Consider the following 17048-nt stretch of genomic DNA (forward strand, 5'->3'; position numbering starts at 1 on the left):
CAGGCTTTACACCCCTCCAGCAGATGTTGCACAGCTGGACGTTCCTTTAAATCAGGTGTAACTGGTTGTAAACAGGCCATAGATCTTCCAACCAACTATAAGACTCGGGAGTATCATCAATGTGCGAAATACTCCCCTAGAGTGTGTCTGGAGCTTTAGGATGATAGGCCTCTGTTGCGCAGAGTTGCCATGGCCACTTGATGCACTGGAAACCTCAGGATGTCCCAAGACATTGGGAGTTTGGGACTGTATGAACCGAAGACTCCAGGCTTAAACCAAGCAAGATAAATTAATCAGCAGCACCACAAATGAACGGCATATATGTTACTTAGAGGCTGAGCGCTGAGGTGGACGTCTAACATAACTGGTGATGCCGGAGGGGAACCATTGTGCTGCTGGTTAGTTTACCTTAGAATCCGTTCAGCTTCTGAGCTTGGTGATTGAAGCACCACCTTTAAAACCCTTGACCTGAGTCTACCTTGTGGGTGGTAGGCAGCCCTCTTAACATCCTCATACCGAGATCCAGCTGCCATCACCAAGGCCCATAACGCCAAGGCCTCCTACCCCCTTTCCTATTGCTAGATGGCCATGGCACCACACACTCACTCTGGAACTCATGGGTAGTGGGCAACACCTTCCAGGTAGGGTGCTTGATCTTCTCATACTCTTTTCCATGAAGGTGTTTTGGAACATGTGACATGCCATTATCTTCATCTCAGGCCTTGGGAGACTCTACCTGCAGTGTTCAGCTGTACAGGTACTACACACTGGTCCATATATTGGTGTACTACTACTGGTTCCACCCATGTTCCTATTGTTTCCATATATTATCCTATAGTTAGTTTCCATATATCCTACTACTGTTTCCACCCTTTTTCACCCTTTTCCACTTCCTGCAGTTTCCCTACAGTTTCAATCAGTTTTCCTTCACTTTCCACACATTTTCCCACAGTTTCCAACCGTTTTCTTGGCCACCAAAGCATTGACTTTTTCTCGATCTAGTGTCTGTTTGCTTCAACCAACATGTCTGTTAAATGTAACACAATTGGGTAATAAAGCATTTCAATTATTAAGAAATTATTGAGGGAAATTATTGAGGCTTCAGAGTGTATAATCAGGCTGTACTTTCTATAACAGTGTATAATCAGGCTGTACTGTACTTCCACTATAATGGAAAGTCCTAGCATTTATAGACGGATTGCAAGTGGGATTAGGCCATTGGGCAAAATTTGGGCATCTTGGAGGCCCTAAATGACTAAGTTAGATTCCTGTTAGCTAGTCTTTATATAAATAGCTGTAGATTGTTTATTCTTTGTTTCTTTATCATCTAACTTGGTAGATCTGCAGTTCTGAGGGTTATTCCGTGTCAGACATGGGTAAACTAGAAGAACCTACCCAGGGGTGCATCACACTTTTAGGACACTGTCTTAAAAAGACTCCTGACTGACTTTTGCTGATCTTCTGGTCTCTGTAACTAAAAGGCAGACTGACTCCGCCCTCAGAGAAGTGATGTAATTGTGCACGCTCCCCAAAGGCAGAGGGGCAGAACTCTGTACAACAGCGGGCGAAATCCACAGACACCAACCCCAGAGTTACTAGCATGTTAAAGTATGAGGAGCAGTTTGATGTTCTTCTTACTCTTTCAGTTTCTTCATGAGGTGCATGCAGGGTCCTACCTGGGTAAGCACTGGACTTCAGTCTTTTCACTTTCAGTATTTTCAAATCTCACAGACAAACAGTAACAGCTCATGTTAAGTCAATGGTAGTAAATGACAACTGTAGCTACTGGCTTAGTCGCTGCACACGTGAATTAGGATTGCACTGTAATTAAGTCCAAGTCTAGCTTCTAGTTTTCCTTTTAGTCTCAAATTGTTTTAATACCAGTAGATTATTTACATAACAATAATACAATATGGTAATTTAGTCAAACCTTGGTTAAATTACATGTATTGTTGATTTTTGAGATGAAAATTAGTACAGATCCTGCTACATTTCGCTACATTTCATTTAAATGTAATAATTAGAAAAACAATAAAAACAATAAAGCATACAATTTGACATTTCCAAAGGTTGTGAGACATTTAATTATATGTTTTATTTTTTAAATTCAGTTAAATTCAGCATATAAACAGAATTTTCAATATTTAATTGATTTAATTAATTTTTATAACACATAATTGGAATATTTGCAAATTGTTGTAAATCTAAATTCATGCCTGTTTGTTTTGTTTTTCTCCTGCAGATTCAGAGTATACAAACATATGCTCCCACGGGAGTGTATCCCATGGCTTTATGCTCCCTGAGTATACAGAGAGGAACACTCTGAATGATGTGACCATCTTCTACTATGACAGTAATATGGACTCTAAGATGCCCTGTCCAGACTGGCTCAACAGTGCAGGACAGTGGCACTGGAAACATATGGATCGCTGGACGGAGCGAAACAGGCATTTTCTTACCCTGGGCTTTCAGTCGGCTGTCCAGCAGTTTAACAGGACAGGTGTTGTATGTTTATGCTCTGTTCATGATGTGAATGATAAAGCACTCCTGAAATATAAGCTGCCAGTAAGGGCTCTTCTTAGTGCTGCTATAGACAAAACGTTTGGTTGTATAAAGAAGCTGTTCATTTTATTGTAAACCAGGGTGTGAATGTTAAGATTTTTGGATACATGCTGCCCTTTAAGGAACCAGTACCAGGATGAAAATAACACAAGGAACATTAACTTGTTTTAAAAGTGACTTTACTTTATTGGCGATAAGAGCAAGAATATGCAAGTCTCAGCTTACAGCTGACCTGGATCAGATGTGCAGAACGTCCTCCAGCTCCAAGAAAGGGTTTTACATATGTTCTACTACAGATTCAACCATTTTCCTATAGTTTCTATATATTTTCCTATAGTTTCCATATATCCTACTACTGTTTCCACTCGTTTTCCTACAAATTCCACACATTTTCCTACTTCCAGCCTTTTCTGCAGCTTCCGTTTTCCTTCCATTCCCATCTATTTCCCACAGTTTCCATCAGTTTTCCTTCACTTTCCACATATTTCCCCAGTTTTCTTGGCCAACAAAGCATTGACTTTTTCTCGATCTATTGTCTGTTTGCTTTGTTTGTAACACAATTGGGTAATAAGGCATTTCAATTTTAAAAGGATTAGGGAAATTATTGAGGCTTCAGAGTGTATAATCAGGCTGTACTTTCTATAACAGTGTATAATCAGGCTGTACTGTACTTCCACTATAATGGAAAGTCCTAGCATTTATAGACGGATTGCAAGTGGGATGAGGCCATTCGGCACAACTTGGGTATCTTGGACTAAGTTAGATTCCTGTTAGCTATACTTTATATAAATAGCTGTAGATTGTTTGTTTGTTCTTTGTTTCTTTATTATCTAACTTGGTAGATTTGAAGTTCTGAGGGTTATTCATTGGTTATTCAGTCTCTAATATTTAAGATTTTCAATGTTATGCTATATTTCTCTTTTTTAAAAAGATGCTACAAGGGGTTCTTTGAGCGATGCCGTGCAAGATGTTTGGTTTGATAAAGATCCATTTTTTCAACTGGTGTGTGAAGACCTTTTAATTGGTAAAGAACCTTTACATCCACTTTTTCAAACCTGTAAAAGGATCTTCTCACATATATAATTTGAGAATTTCCCCACTGTGGGACTAATAAAGGATTATCTTATAGGTTCAAAAATAAATACAAAACTACAAAATACAAAAAGAATTCTTTATTGGACCTCCTGTGGCACCTTTATCCCTATCCACAGATCTATAGTCATTGTAGTTGCAGCGCTATTAAGGAGTCATTTTGGTGAGAACTGTTCCACTAATTCAAGAATATGTTTATTAAAACCCTTACAAGCTTCTAATGTCCCTGCTAAAGGCTAAAGGTTAAAGGCTAAAGGTTAAAGGCTAAAGGCAGAGCTTAAGTAACAGTAAACACACTGTGGGAAAGTAACCATACTTCACTGTTTCAGGCTCTCTGTCTGACCATAATGTGTACCAGGCCAGTGGATGCTGTTACCTCTATCCTAATGGAACCTACAGGACATCACTGACCCACACATTCAATGGAAAAGACTTCATAAGTCTAGATGTTGACAGAAAGACGTTTGTTGCTGCCGTTCGCCAGGCAGATGTTTATAAGCACCTGAGGGACAGAGATGAAGTTGACCTGCATGTGCTAACGCATGTCTATAAAACAGTGTGTCGGGAGCGCATTGACATCTTCAAGCAAGATCCTCGAGTTTGCATCAGGAAGGGTATGATTACCTCCTGCTTGAGCATTGTTCACTTACACTAATTGTGAGTGTACACTGTTAAAAGTATAAGATCCATGAGGAACTTTAAAACTGTGGAGGAACCTCTTAAGGTGCTTCGAGAACCTTCAAGGAACCTTTTTCTTCTAAAAAACTTTTTTGAAGGTTCCTCAAAGCACATTAAGACGTTCCTCCCAAAGTTCCTCAATTCCGCAACAGTGCACATCACCATTAACTTAACCAAGTATGACCAATAGTACCTACATCCTCATGGGATCCTTTTGTGGCATTATTTTCCCAGTTCCAGAAGTCAAGATCTTTGAGCAGCAGAAGGCCGGCTTCATTACGGTCACATGTCATGTGACTGGGTTTTATCCCCGGGCAGTTAAGGTGGACTGGCTCGGTCCAGATCTTCAGCCTGTGGATGAAGGGGTTACTGAGGTGCTGCCGAATGGGGATGACACGTACCAGACCAGAAAGAGTGTGATAGTTCCAGGATGTGATAGTTCCTACAGCTGTGTAGTGCTGCATAGCAGCGTACCGGACAACATCACCAGAGTCTGGGGTATGAGGACTTCTGCTTGTTGTTAGATCTGCTACTTAATCAGTATCAGTACTGAGGCTTTTCTGATTGATCTATTAAAGATGAAATGAAATGAGTTGGTCTATTGATGATGTGTAATTACTGTTAGGAGGAAAGTCTGGACTGATCTCAGGATTGTGTTTTGTGTAGTTGTGGAGAAACGCAGCAGGATTGCCGTTTGGACGTCTCTTGCCTGTGTTTGCTTGTTGGTGATTGGATTTGGTTTCTGGAGCTGCTGTAGATCCAATGGTAAGCAAATCAGCAGACCTATGAAACCAGTGATCTTGCAATTCCAATTCTGTGTTTTAAAGATGCCCCACACCACGGGTGGGCAACAGGGGCCACTGTCCAGCACAGTCCAGAGCTGATTTCCCTGCCCTTACAGACCTCCTAAACCTGGCAATTGACAGGTGAGTTGAATCAGGTGTGCTTGAGCAGGAAAAGCACAGAACTGTGCAGGAATCTGGCCCCTACAGTACTGAAAATAATGAGAGTTTAAGCCAAGTCAAGTCAAGTCAAGTGGGTTTTATTGTCATTTCAACTACATACAGAGTACACAGTGAAACAAAACAACGTTCCTCCAGGACCATGGTGCAACACAGACACAGTGCATACAGAACACAAGTGCAACACAAACAAGTGCAGACAGACAACACAACACAGTACAGACAGAGACTAATAAGTATTGAATAAATATAAATATTGAGTCCAGTGTAGTAAGGTTATTTGTGCAAAATGCTTTTCATATTGTCTGGGGTAAATGGTGAGAGAGACAGAGACAGAGACAGAGACAGAGAGAGAGAGAAAGAAAGAAAGAGAGAGACAGAGACAGAAGTCTGATGGCTTGGGGGAAGAAGCTATTGCAGAGTCTGGTCGTGTTGGACCGGATGCTGCGGTACCTTCTTCCTGATGGCAGGAGGGAGAACAGTCTGTGTGAAGGGTGGGTGGAGTCTTCCACAATGCTGGTTGCTTTGCGGATGCAGCGGGCAGTGTTAATGTCCATGACGGAGGGGAGAGAGACTAACCATGAACCTCAAACACTGCTGTTCCTCCAAAACAGCTGGAAAACTAGCCAATTCCGAAACCCCAAAACTGTTACTTCACAGTCTTGACTTGTTAACTTTACACCCCAAAAATTTACATAAACCCCACCCAATACAGAAAGCTGCTGATGCAGTAAAATGCAAGAGTGACCATATTCAGGAGAATACGGTGTTGCTGATACTGGAGAGCAGCTCATCACCTCAAAACTCTGCTAGTTTTGAGTATACGGGTTGCTACAGGAACCAGAACCAGTGACCACGGCTTTTCCTGTGCCAGTTTCTGCTGAAGGGGTGCTCCAACTGGACACACGATAAAGTGAAAATTGGAGGAGCAAGCATGGATCTGAGCTAAGTTAGAAGCTAACACTAGCCTCCACAACTAAGGACAGCAGCACCATCCCCTAATCCATATGACTAATTACAGTGTTTTTGCCGCTGTGTGAAAGCTATGCTGTTATGTATAGATTGATGGTAAACAGGCCTGTAATACCGCATCTGAGCATTTTTTGCCTTGACCAAAGTCATACACTTACATCTATACTCCAAAACCAACCCAAAATACTCAGTGCAAGCATTCTTTGTACCTTTAAAACACTATACTGGATCACCTCTCTTATTTTTCTGCTGTTCTTTCTGTAGACACTGTGAGCTGAGCTGAGCTGAGCGGATCATCTTCAAGAACACTCCACTGCAGCTTTTCTCTGCAGATTCTCTGATGGATGATCTGCCATACTGAGAGCTACAGTAGTTCAATCTAGCTGATGTACCAACATCGTGCTACACTGTGATTATTGTTCTAGGGGCTGGGTCTGGTGGCAGCTTTCACTTCCACTCTCCCCACTGCTGATACTGCTTTAAACGTCTTTCGGCAGCCATGAAGATCTCTAGTGCTTTATTTCTCCTCATATATCTTCAGAAAGTGAAGACTGGTGAGTGATCTTCACAAGATCTTTTGTAGACCAGTTTCAAAGATCTTACTTACATTTACAATGAGAGATCTTAGAATGGCTGAACAACATTTAAGCCAGTTAGGTTCTTCTGATTCTGTCTGTTCGTGTGTGTGTGTGTGTGTGTGTGTGTGTGTGTGAGTGAAGAGAGGACGATATGGAAGGGGTAAGAGAATGAGAGTTAGTTATGAGATTTAATCCATATTTCAGCATAAAAAAGTGTAATATACCCTCTGAGCTCAACAGCTGTGAGTAGCAGTTAACCTCTATTTCTTGGTGATAGAATTGTGTCATAAAACTTTTATCCCGCCGGCTGGCCATTATTTAAGAAGCCCAGACAGTCTAATGCAGATACATCGATATGTCAGCAATAAAAATCACTAAAAAGAGTCTCAAAATATTGTTTAAAATAGTTACAGATGTTTTGTCTGTTCTAGATAAGCTAATAACACTGCTCTTTATTTAACCTTCAACCTATTCAAAAACTAAATAAATGTGTGAAAAACATTAAATATTCTGTTTTATTTCAACATTTCAAACAGTTGCAGTACATTAAGGAAAATGTATTTTAGCCATTTTGATATATTTTTATATATTTCATAATATATTTTAAAATCCTTTTTACATGTTTGCATATGGGAATTTAAATTAAGATGTAAAATCATTTAAATTAGGCTACATCTAAAACAGAAATATTTGATTAAAAAATGATTCACTGATGAAGGTCCTCACAGCCCTCCTCTTCTAAAAACAATGACTTTGGCATAATAGTTTCTGTCTTAGAGGTATAGATCATATATGCCTTTTAAAAGATTCCTGCTCCAGAAAATTGAAGTAAAACTGAAAATTAGACAATTATATGAGACTGAAAATGAAGATGAATGTTATTTGAATGTCATTTAAAACAAAAGTGAAACGTTATTCCTCTCACAGGCTAAAAAAAAAAGCAGAACAAGCTGTTTTTTTGCAAGTTTATAATGAATAGATTAATAAAAATGCCCCAAATGACCTGGAATAAAATCACCTACTGAAAGTTAAGGATCTTTGCTGTTTTGAAGATTGAAGATTTTTGCATGACACAGACGATATGTAGTGTCATCATAAAGTAACTAAGTTTACAGTAAAATCCGACTCAGCATTTCCATCTGGTCACTGTTCATGTGTGTGTACTGTTGAGTGATTTAATACTGCCACCTACTGATGAGTAAATGTATTGTTTTACCTTTTTAAATAAAGGTCCACTATATGGACAAAAGTATTAGGACACCTGTTTGTTCATTGTTTCTTCTGAAATCAAGATTATTTAAAAAAAAAAAAAAAAGTTTACTCTGTTTCTGCTGGAGTAAATGTCTCTACTCTCTAGGAAAGAAGGCCTTTAAGTAAATTATGAATCATTGCTGTGAGGATTTGACTGCACTGACTGCAGCGGCAAGAGTATGAGATGGCCACCGCCCTGCTTCATCCCTAACTTCCCAACTTATCCCATACTTTCGGATGGAGTGCCATCCATCATTATAGAGAACTCCACAACTCAATGATAGGGGGGCTTTATACCCCTCTAGCCCATGCTTGGCATTAGGAATGGCACCAATAGGGTCATGTACATCTACTCCAGAGAGTCCTATTCTACTGGCATAGTCATATTTACATTTCCACTACATTTAACACAAAGAACATTTGCAGATCTTCAGTATGACAGCTGTTCGTACTGGACGTCCTCTAAAGGATATGGGCTGCCTGAATTTACGGAAAGGAGGGTTCTGAATGATGTCACTGTCTACTACCACGACAGCACTATGAGGTCCAAAATTCCCCGTCCTGACTGGATCAACACCACAGCAGGAAGAGAGGAGTGGAGTATTATTCTGGACTGGTCAGACTACAACAAAGATTTTTTTACCGTTGGTCTTCAGTCGGCTACTCAACAGTTCAACCTGACAGGTAATCTGCTTTTCTAGACTTCAGATGATAAAAGTACAACACCTGAATCACTGCACCAATCAGGTACTGACAGACAGTTTAGAACAAGTGCAAACCTCTCCTGCTAACTTTAACCCTTCATGGTCTTGTCCTACCTTGTCCTTACCTCACTGAGCTTCATCTTTACTGCCCCTTTCGCTCCCTCAGATCATCTGGTACCTGGTACCTCTTGCGGTCCCACACACAACACTCTTGCTAGCTAGCAGCTGAACCTATGGAGCTGCAGCCTCCTAAACTGACCTACCTACCTTTTTCCTGCACATTAGCCTTCCTACCAAAGTCCTGGTGAGGGGGTTGTTTCTTTTCTCTCCTCCTTCTCCTCCCTCTTCTCTTAGTAAAGTGTATTTGGGTTTGTGAAAAACTCCACATAAACCAAACTTTATTATTATTAATACTATTATTCACTTTTCCCAGCCAGCTCGGTCATTCCTGACAACCAGCATTGAATGGCTTACTTCACAGCTCAATTCACAGTATCTGAATAAATGCCCAGAGTATTTTGATAGTCTTGATATCCATTTTATTCCACTTTTTAAACAAGAAAAAAGGGTTCCACTGCATTTCTTTTAAACTACTGGTGATAAGTTGAATATAAAAATATGAATAAACACAAACAAATGTAAAAAAAAAAAAAAAATTATATATATACAGTGCATCCGGAAAGTATTCACAGCGCTTCACTTTTTCCACATTTTGTTAGGTTACAGCCTTATTCCAAATTGTATTAAATTAATCTCTTTCCTCAAAATTCTACACAAAATACCCCATTATGACCATGTGAAAAAAGTTTTCTTGAGAGTTCTGAAAATTTATTAAAAATAAAAAACTAAGAAATCATATTTACATAAGTATTCACAGCCTTTGCTTAATACTTTGTAGAACCACCCTTGGCAGCAACTACAGCCTCAAGTCTTTTTGAATATGATGCCACAAGCTTGGCACACCTCTCTTTAGGCAGTTTTGCCCATTCTTCTTTGCAGTACCTCTGAAGCTCCATCAGGTTGGATGGGAGACGTCTGTGCACAGCCATTTTTAGATCTCTCCAGAGATGTTCAATCGGATTCAAGTCTGGGCTCTGGCTGGGCCACTCCAGGACATTCACAGAGTGGTCCTGAAGCCACTCCTTTGAGATCTTGGCTGTGTGCTTCGGATCGTTGTCCTGCTGAAAAATGAACCGTCGCCCCAGTCTGAGGTCAAGAGCGCTATGGAGTAGGTTTTCATCCAGGATGTCTCTGTACATTGCTGCATTCATCTTTCCCTCTATCCTGACTAGTCTGGCAGTTCCTGCTGCTGAAAAACATCCCCATAGCATGATGCTGCCACCACCATGCTTGACTGTAGGGATGGTATTGGCCTCGTGATGAGCAGTGCCTGGTTTCCTCCAAACATGACGCCTGGCATTCACACCAAAGAGTTCAATCTTTGTCTCATCAGACCAGAGAATTTTGTTTCTCATGGTCTGAGAGTCCTTCAGGTGCCTTTTGGCAAATTCCAGACGGGCTGCCTTGTGCCTTTTACTAAGGAGTGGCTTTCGCCTGGCCACTCTGCCATACAGGCCTGATTGGTGGATTGCTGCAGAGATGGTTGTCCTTCTGCAAGGTTCTCCTCTCTCCACGGAGGAACGCTGGAGCTCTGACAGAGTGACCATCGGGTTCTTGGTCACCTCCCTGACCAAGGCCCTTCTCCCCCGATCGCTCAATTTAGATGGCCGGCCAGCTCTAGGAAGAGTCCTGGTGGTTCCAAACTTCTTCCATTTACGGATGATGGAGGCCACTGTGCTCATTGGGACCTTCAAAGCAGCAGAAATTTTTCTGTATCCTTCCCCAGATTTGTGCCTCGAGACTATTTTGTCTCGGAGGTCTACAGACAATTCCTTTGACTTCATGCTTGGTGTTTGCGCTCTGACATGCAGTCAACTGTGGGACCTTATATAGACAGGTGTGTGCCTTTCCAAATCATGTCCAATCAACTGGATTTACCACAGGGGGACTCCATTTAAGCTGTAGAAACATCTCAAGGATGATCAGTGGAAACAGGATGCACCTGAGCTCAATTTTGAGCTTCATGGCGAAGGCTGTGAATACTTACGTAAATGTGATTTCTTAGTTTTTTATTTTTAATAAATTTTCAGAACTCTCAAGAAAACTTTTTTCACATGGTCATAATGGGGTATTTTGTGTAGAATTTTGAGGAAAGAGATTAATTTAATACAATTTGGAATAAGGCTGTAACCTAACAAAATGTGGAAAAAGTGAAGCGCTGTGAATACTTTCCGGATGCACTGTATATAGCAGACCAGCAGACCCATAGCAGACCAGCAGCACACCCTCCTACCACTGCTACATGTTTAATGACCATGTTAAAACCTAAATGGACTCGTAACTATCTGCCACTATTAATATCACCACTATTAACTATCTGTTGTATCTGGTTTGGTCATTTTTATTAATAATGTTTAAATAGATCTGACCAGAACAGGACGGGTCGGGTCCCCCTTGTGAGTCTTGGTTCCTCCCAAGGTCTCTTTCTCCAGCTTTGAGGGAGTTTTTCCTTGCCACTGCCGCCGTTGGCTGCTCACTGGGGGTCTTTGATCCTTCATGTCTTCTTATGTTATTTCTTTTTTGTCTCTGTGTTTTACTAATTACGCATTATGTAAAGCTGCTTTGTGACGACAACAGTTGTAAAAAGCTATACAAATAAATTTGACTTGACTTTACATCAAATCTAATGATCCAACTGAATCTTTATTGTGTCTCTGTACCCATGAAACGTGTTTTGCTATGTTAAATGTATATACTTAACTTTCAGATATGCTACATACAGGGCCCATAAAACACATGTGCAGTTATGTTTTCTTATATATGGGAACCATCAGACTAAATCCTGCATTAATACTAGTAAAGCTCCTTCTTTAAATATATCACAGGTAATATCCACTTATCTAAAGATTAAAGAATGTTGGACCAGTGATTTTATAGCACTGGAAAGACTGATATATTTCTTGTTTCTCTGATTCAGGTTCACTGTCTGAACAGAACATATACCAAGGATCTGGATGCTGCTCTCTGTCTCCAAATGGGACTTACAGGGCATTTCTGAACAGTGCATTTAATGGCAAGGACTTCTTAAGTTTAGACATTTACAGCGGGACATTTGTAGCTGCGGTTCCTCAGGCTGCCCTGTTCAAAACTTTGAAGGAGAGAGATTCTGACATTAATGAGTTAGCAGTATTGTACAGGACAAGATGTCTGGATCGACTGAAGATATTAAAGCAAGCTCCAGGAGTCCTCATCAGAAAAGGTCAGCTATCTTCTTGACCACTTACTTCTTCACTGCGTATTAGGTGGCTAATACAGAACTATGGGGCACATGAGTCGCACATTTTGAGCATGACATGATTTGAATCCACCAACTGCCCTTTACCATGTGTTAAAATTGACTAGAAATTAGAAATGCTCCAAAATGACTGCTAAACTCACCACTGACACATGAAGTGAAAAACATGAAAACTGCAGGAAAGCAGAAAAACTGGGGAAGTGGCTGGAGTTAGCTCGCTGTCTTACGCCAGAATCCTTGAGATAGAGCTCTGGTTAAGCTTAGTTAGGTTTTACAGTGTACTTCTCCTCTATTATTAGGGCTTGTGAGATGTGTCTCTGGCTCTGCCGTCGCAACCCAATAGTGGTATTCTGATCGATTTCTGTTAACTTGGTTTATACTAAGTGTAGCACTGCAACTCTGCACAACCCTGCTGGTTCATAAACATGTGTTTTTTGTGTGAATGTGAATATTTCATTAGCTATATATGTAATTATAACTTCCCAGGCAAGCCCAGGCCTGTGGGATTTCCCCAGATGTTTCAAATGTCTAGTTCTGCCACAGAGCGAGAACCAAAATGAAAACAATGCGAACAGGGGCAGGCAAGGACTAAACATGAAATAAACCACCTATCAATCATCACAATATCTGGTTACAGAACATCAGGTGTTACTGTATACTACAGTACTAATGCAGATGAGGAACCCTAATGTCTAGAACAGAAGACATGGATCTTCTTGCTTATCTTGGAGTCTAATTGTCTCTTCTTGTTTTCCAGTTCCAGAGGTCAGGATCGTTGAGAAGCAGAAGGCCGGCTCCATTACAGTCACGTGTCACGTGACAGGGTTTTACCCCCGGGTGGTTCAGGTGGTTTGGCTCGGTCCAGATCTTCAGTCTGTGGATGAAGGGGTCACTGATGTCCTGCCGAATGAGGACGGCACGTACCAGACCAGAAAGAGTGTGATAGTTCCAGTGGAGGATGTAGGAGAACACACCTATAGCTGTGTAGTGCTGCATAGCAGCGTACCGGACAACATCACCAGAGTCTGGGGTATGAGGACTTCTGCACATCAATAAATGTTTTAGTTAATGAATTCTTAATCTATCAGTACTGAACACTTCTTCTCCTGAACTTCCTGAAACTGATTGTCCTGTTAAAGGACATTTCAGCCTAAAACTAGCATTAAATATGTGATCTGTCCTTCATTCAGTTCATCACTACAGAGGTTTTCAGACTACAGACTTTTTGTACAGCAGTGAAACTTGTGTAAAACTCAGTGAAAACAGACCTGCTTTCTTCTGCAGGTGGAGAGAAAGCTGGAGGAATGGCTGTCTGGATATCTCTTGTCTGTATTTGCTTGTTGGCTGCTGGAATTGGGCTTGTAGTGTGGTGGTGCTGCAGAACTCGAGGTAAACTACTGTACAACAAAGAGGAGCTACAGAGGATTCTTTAAGAAATGGCATAGAATAACCAGTTTTTGTTTCCCTATGTTTGAGAAGAGAGTAGTGAGAATTAAGTACCTTTCAAAGGTTTGAGGAACCCTAACATCATATTAGTGGATGGTCCCTAGAACCTTAAAATGTTATTTACACTTAAAACCATGCTCTCAAAAAACATTTTGGGTGACACAATAGAGGCATTGTGTACAGAACCCTTTTTTCCCCTGTTTTTAGTCAATTAGTGATCAATACATACACACCTGGACAAAATTGTTGGTACCCCTCGGTTAATGAAAAAAAAAACACAATGGTCACAGAAATAACTTCAATCTGACAAAAGAAATAATTAATAAAAATGCTATGAAAATTAACCAGTGAAAGTCAGACATTGCTTTTCTACCATGCTTCAACAGAATTATTTAAAAAAATAAACTCATGAGACAGGCCTGGACAGAAATGATGGTACCCTTAACTTAGTATTTTGTTGCACAACCTTTTGAGGCAATCACTGCAATCAAATCATTCTTGTAACTGTCAATGAGACTTCTGCACCTCTTAGCAGGTATTTTGGCCAACTCCTCATGAGCAAACTGCTCTTGTTGTCTCAGGTTTGAAGGGTGCCTTTTCCAGGTGGCATGTTTCAGCTCCTTCCAAAGATGCTCAATAGAATTTAGGTCAAGGGCCAGTAGAAGGCCACTTCAGAATAGTCCAATGTTTTCCTCCTAGCCATTCTTGGGTGTTTTTAGCTGTGTGTTTGGGGCCATTATCCTGTTGCAAGACCCATGACCGGCGACTGAGACCAAGCTTTCTAACACTGGGCAGCACATTTCTCTCTAGGATCCCTTGAGTCTTGAGATTTTATTGTACCCTGCACAGATTCAAGACACCCTGTGCCAGATGCAGCAAAGCAGCCCCAGAACATAACAGAGCCTCCTCCATGTTTCACAGTAGGGACAGTGTTCTTTTCTTGATATGCTTCATTTTTTTGTGTCTTGGTAAAAAGTTCCATTTTTGTCTCATCTGTCCATAGGACATTCTCCTAGAAGCTTTGGGGCTTGTCATCATGTAGTTTGGCAAATTCCAGTCTGGCTTTTTTATGATTCGTTTAACAATGGTTTCCTCCTTGGTCGTCTCCCATGAGATCAACTTTGACTCAAACAATGACGGATGGTGCGATCTGACACTGATGTTCCTTGAGCTTGAAGTTCACCTTTAATCTCTTTAGGTTTTCTGGGCTCTTTTGTTACCATTCTTATTAGCTGTCTCTTTGATTTGTCATCAATTTTTCAACCACATCAAGGGAGGTTGGCTACAGTCCCAAGGATCTTAAATTTCTGAATAATATGTGCAACTGTAGTCACAGGAACACCAAGCTCCTTTATCTTTAACATGCTGGTCTATAATTTTCTTTCTAATCTCCCGAGACAACTCTTTCCTTCACTTTCTCTGGTCCATGTTGAGTGTGGTACACACCATGTCACCAAACAGCACAGTGACTACCTGTAGCCCTATATAGGCCCTCTGACTGATTACAAGATTCTAGACACCTGTGATGCTAATTAGTGGACACACCTTGATTTAACATGTCCCTTTGGTCACATCATTTTCAGGAGTACCATCATTTTTGTCCAGGCCTGTTTAATGAGTTTATTTTTTAAATTTTTTATTTTAAATAATTCTGTTGAAGCATGGGTCAAAATCAATGTCAGATTTTCATTTGGTCATTTGCATAGAATTTTTATTTATTATTACAGATTATTTATTATGTCAGATTTAAATTATTTCTGTGACCATTGTGGGTTTTTCTTTCATTAACCGAGGGGTACCAACAATTTTGTCCACGTGTGTACTTTAGAAATCTAGTAGCTAATTTCAGGAGGCGTCCTAGTTGCCTTATTAAAAAGTAAAGCAATCCCTCAGATACCTCAGAATTATTTGTTTGTATTTAATTTAATTTGTATTTATTAATTGTCCTGCATCTTCAATGAGCAGGGTTATTCTACACCAGCTCACCTAGGGCCTAGCTAACCACATCATGGATTAAAATGAAAGCAACAAAAAAAGCAAAAACTTTGTTCAACTTTGTTGAATTCATCCAATCACAAAAATACTTTATCACAAAGATACTTTAATTATTCATCTCTGTGACATATAGTAATTCATTGGACGTCTTTCAAATGTAACTGTATATTTGCAAGACATTTAAGGTCATAACTATGAATTCAGTGTGCAGCATATAAAGCTACACCATATGTTGAAAATGGCTTCACAGCTAACAGTCATTTTTATGTTCTCTTATAGATGCTGTGATATGAACCTTCTGCCTGAACAAACAAGCGGCCTATATTGTTGATACACGGTGTGGTTTAAGGATGCTATTATGTTAGATGCCTGTACTGACATCAACACTGTACATTCTTATGCAGCAAATTTGGGCAATGTGGGCAAATATGGATCTACAGAAGTGATGATGATAACACCCTGCAGAGTTTAGCACCAACCCACCAAACACACCTGATCCAGCTAATAAGGGTCTTCAGGACAGGTGCATGCCCACTGGTATGCTTAGGCTGACTATGATGTAATATCTTTAGACCTTTTGTTTGTGGTAGTTTTATTATGGCTAATCAATTATTGCTCTCCTCCTTCTGAATGTGCAAGTTATAGAACAACTGAACAGCCGAAAGCTCTGTCAACTGTTGCGATCTGCCATTGCCTCAAGTCCTTAGTCCTTTAACAGCGTGCCAATATTGGAATTTGAAGAAGCTTTAGTTATTCGGATATATCCTGTTGCAACTGCCTGGTCCTAAAAATTTACTGTCTATTTAAATAGTTCACATTGTTGCCTCTCCTCAAAGCTGCTAACCAACTATAAAGCTGTGTGCTGAGACACAATATTGGGTAACTTGGGGGGTAACTTGGTGGAACTTGACTTGAGGGTTGAGCTGCCTGCAGAACGGACTGTGAACTAAGAGCTCCTGCACAGACGAATTAAACTACACAGCAATACAACAACACTCAGATTATTACAAACTTTTTTTATGAAACCAAAAGTGCTGCTTGAAGAAGACTTTATTTTTTATGTCATTTTAAAATGTAATTTATTCTGTTGCTCACTAAAAGGGTCTTCAGATTTGGTTATTTAGGTCCTTAATGATTAACTGGCTTGCTGACGAGGGCAGCATACCCAGATCTTCTCTATCAAATTAAACTTGACTGTATTCAAGCTATAACATTTACTCTTCTCAGTGCAGTTACTTCCTACTTCCATTTCTCCTTTAGCATCTTCAGCGAGTGACAACTGGTGAGTAGTTATCTCCAGGTCCTTGGTAGACCAGTTTTAAATCTGTCACCACAAATATATATATATATATATATATATATATATATATATATATATATATATATATATATATATATATTACATATATACATACTTATATACATATATATACATATATACATATAAGCATAC

At 40.1% G+C, this 17048-nt stretch overlaps 2 protein-coding genes across 2 annotated transcripts; both read left to right on the plus strand.

Annotated features, from left to right (window-relative positions):
• The first annotated feature begins 309 nt into the window (after positions 1-309).
• LOC140535515 (class I histocompatibility antigen, F10 alpha chain-like) lies at positions 310-6544 on the plus strand. The gene is made up of 6 exons (XM_072656913.1): positions 310-1680; positions 2243-2500; positions 3984-4268; positions 4567-4830; positions 4999-5097; positions 6531-6544. The coding sequence occupies exons 1-6, from the start codon at positions 1611-1613 to the stop codon at positions 6542-6544; spliced, it is 990 nt and encodes a 329-aa protein (XP_072513014.1). The 5' UTR covers positions 310-1610.
• On the plus strand, positions 6540-16679 carry LOC140535453 (class I histocompatibility antigen, F10 alpha chain-like). The gene is made up of 6 exons (XM_072656836.1): positions 6540-6820; positions 8522-8779; positions 11837-12118; positions 12912-13184; positions 13439-13543; positions 15875-16679. The coding sequence occupies exons 1-6, from the start codon at positions 6766-6768 to the stop codon at positions 15886-15888; spliced, it is 987 nt and encodes a 328-aa protein (XP_072512937.1). The 5' UTR covers positions 6540-6765; the 3' UTR covers positions 15889-16679.
• The last annotated feature ends 369 nt before the right edge of the window (positions 16680-17048 follow it).

This window comes from Salminus brasiliensis, chromosome 15 (genome assembly GCF_030463535.1).
Source record: "Salminus brasiliensis chromosome 15, fSalBra1.hap2, whole genome shotgun sequence".
Lineage (NCBI taxonomy): Eukaryota > Metazoa > Chordata > Actinopteri > Characiformes > Bryconidae > Salminus > Salminus brasiliensis.

What these genes read in the sequence shown, in the direction of transcription:
- LOC140535515 (XM_072656913.1), top strand. Translation starts at nt 1,611, where the DNA reads ATGAGGAGCAGTTTGATGTTCTTCTTACTCTTTCAGTTTCTTCATGAG. An exon ending in TCGAGTTTGCATCAGGAAGG is followed by an intron (nt 4,269 to 4,566) that starts GTATGATTACCT and finishes TTATTTTCCCAG; the next exon opens with TTCCAGAAGTCAAGATCTTT. An exon ending in CAACATCACCAGAGTCTGGG is followed by an intron (nt 4,831 to 4,998) that starts GTATGAGGACTT and finishes TGTTTTGTGTAG; the next exon opens with TTGTGGAGAAACGCAGCAGG.
- LOC140535453 (XM_072656836.1), top strand. Translation starts at nt 6,766, where the DNA reads ATGAAGATCTCTAGTGCTTTATTTCTCCTCATATATCTTCAGAAAGTG. An exon ending in AGGAGTCCTCATCAGAAAAG is followed by an intron (nt 12,119 to 12,911) that starts GTCAGCTATCTT and finishes CTTGTTTTCCAG; the next exon opens with TTCCAGAGGTCAGGATCGTT. An exon ending in CAACATCACCAGAGTCTGGG is followed by an intron (nt 13,185 to 13,438) that starts GTATGAGGACTT and finishes TTTCTTCTGCAG; the next exon opens with GTGGAGAGAAAGCTGGAGGA.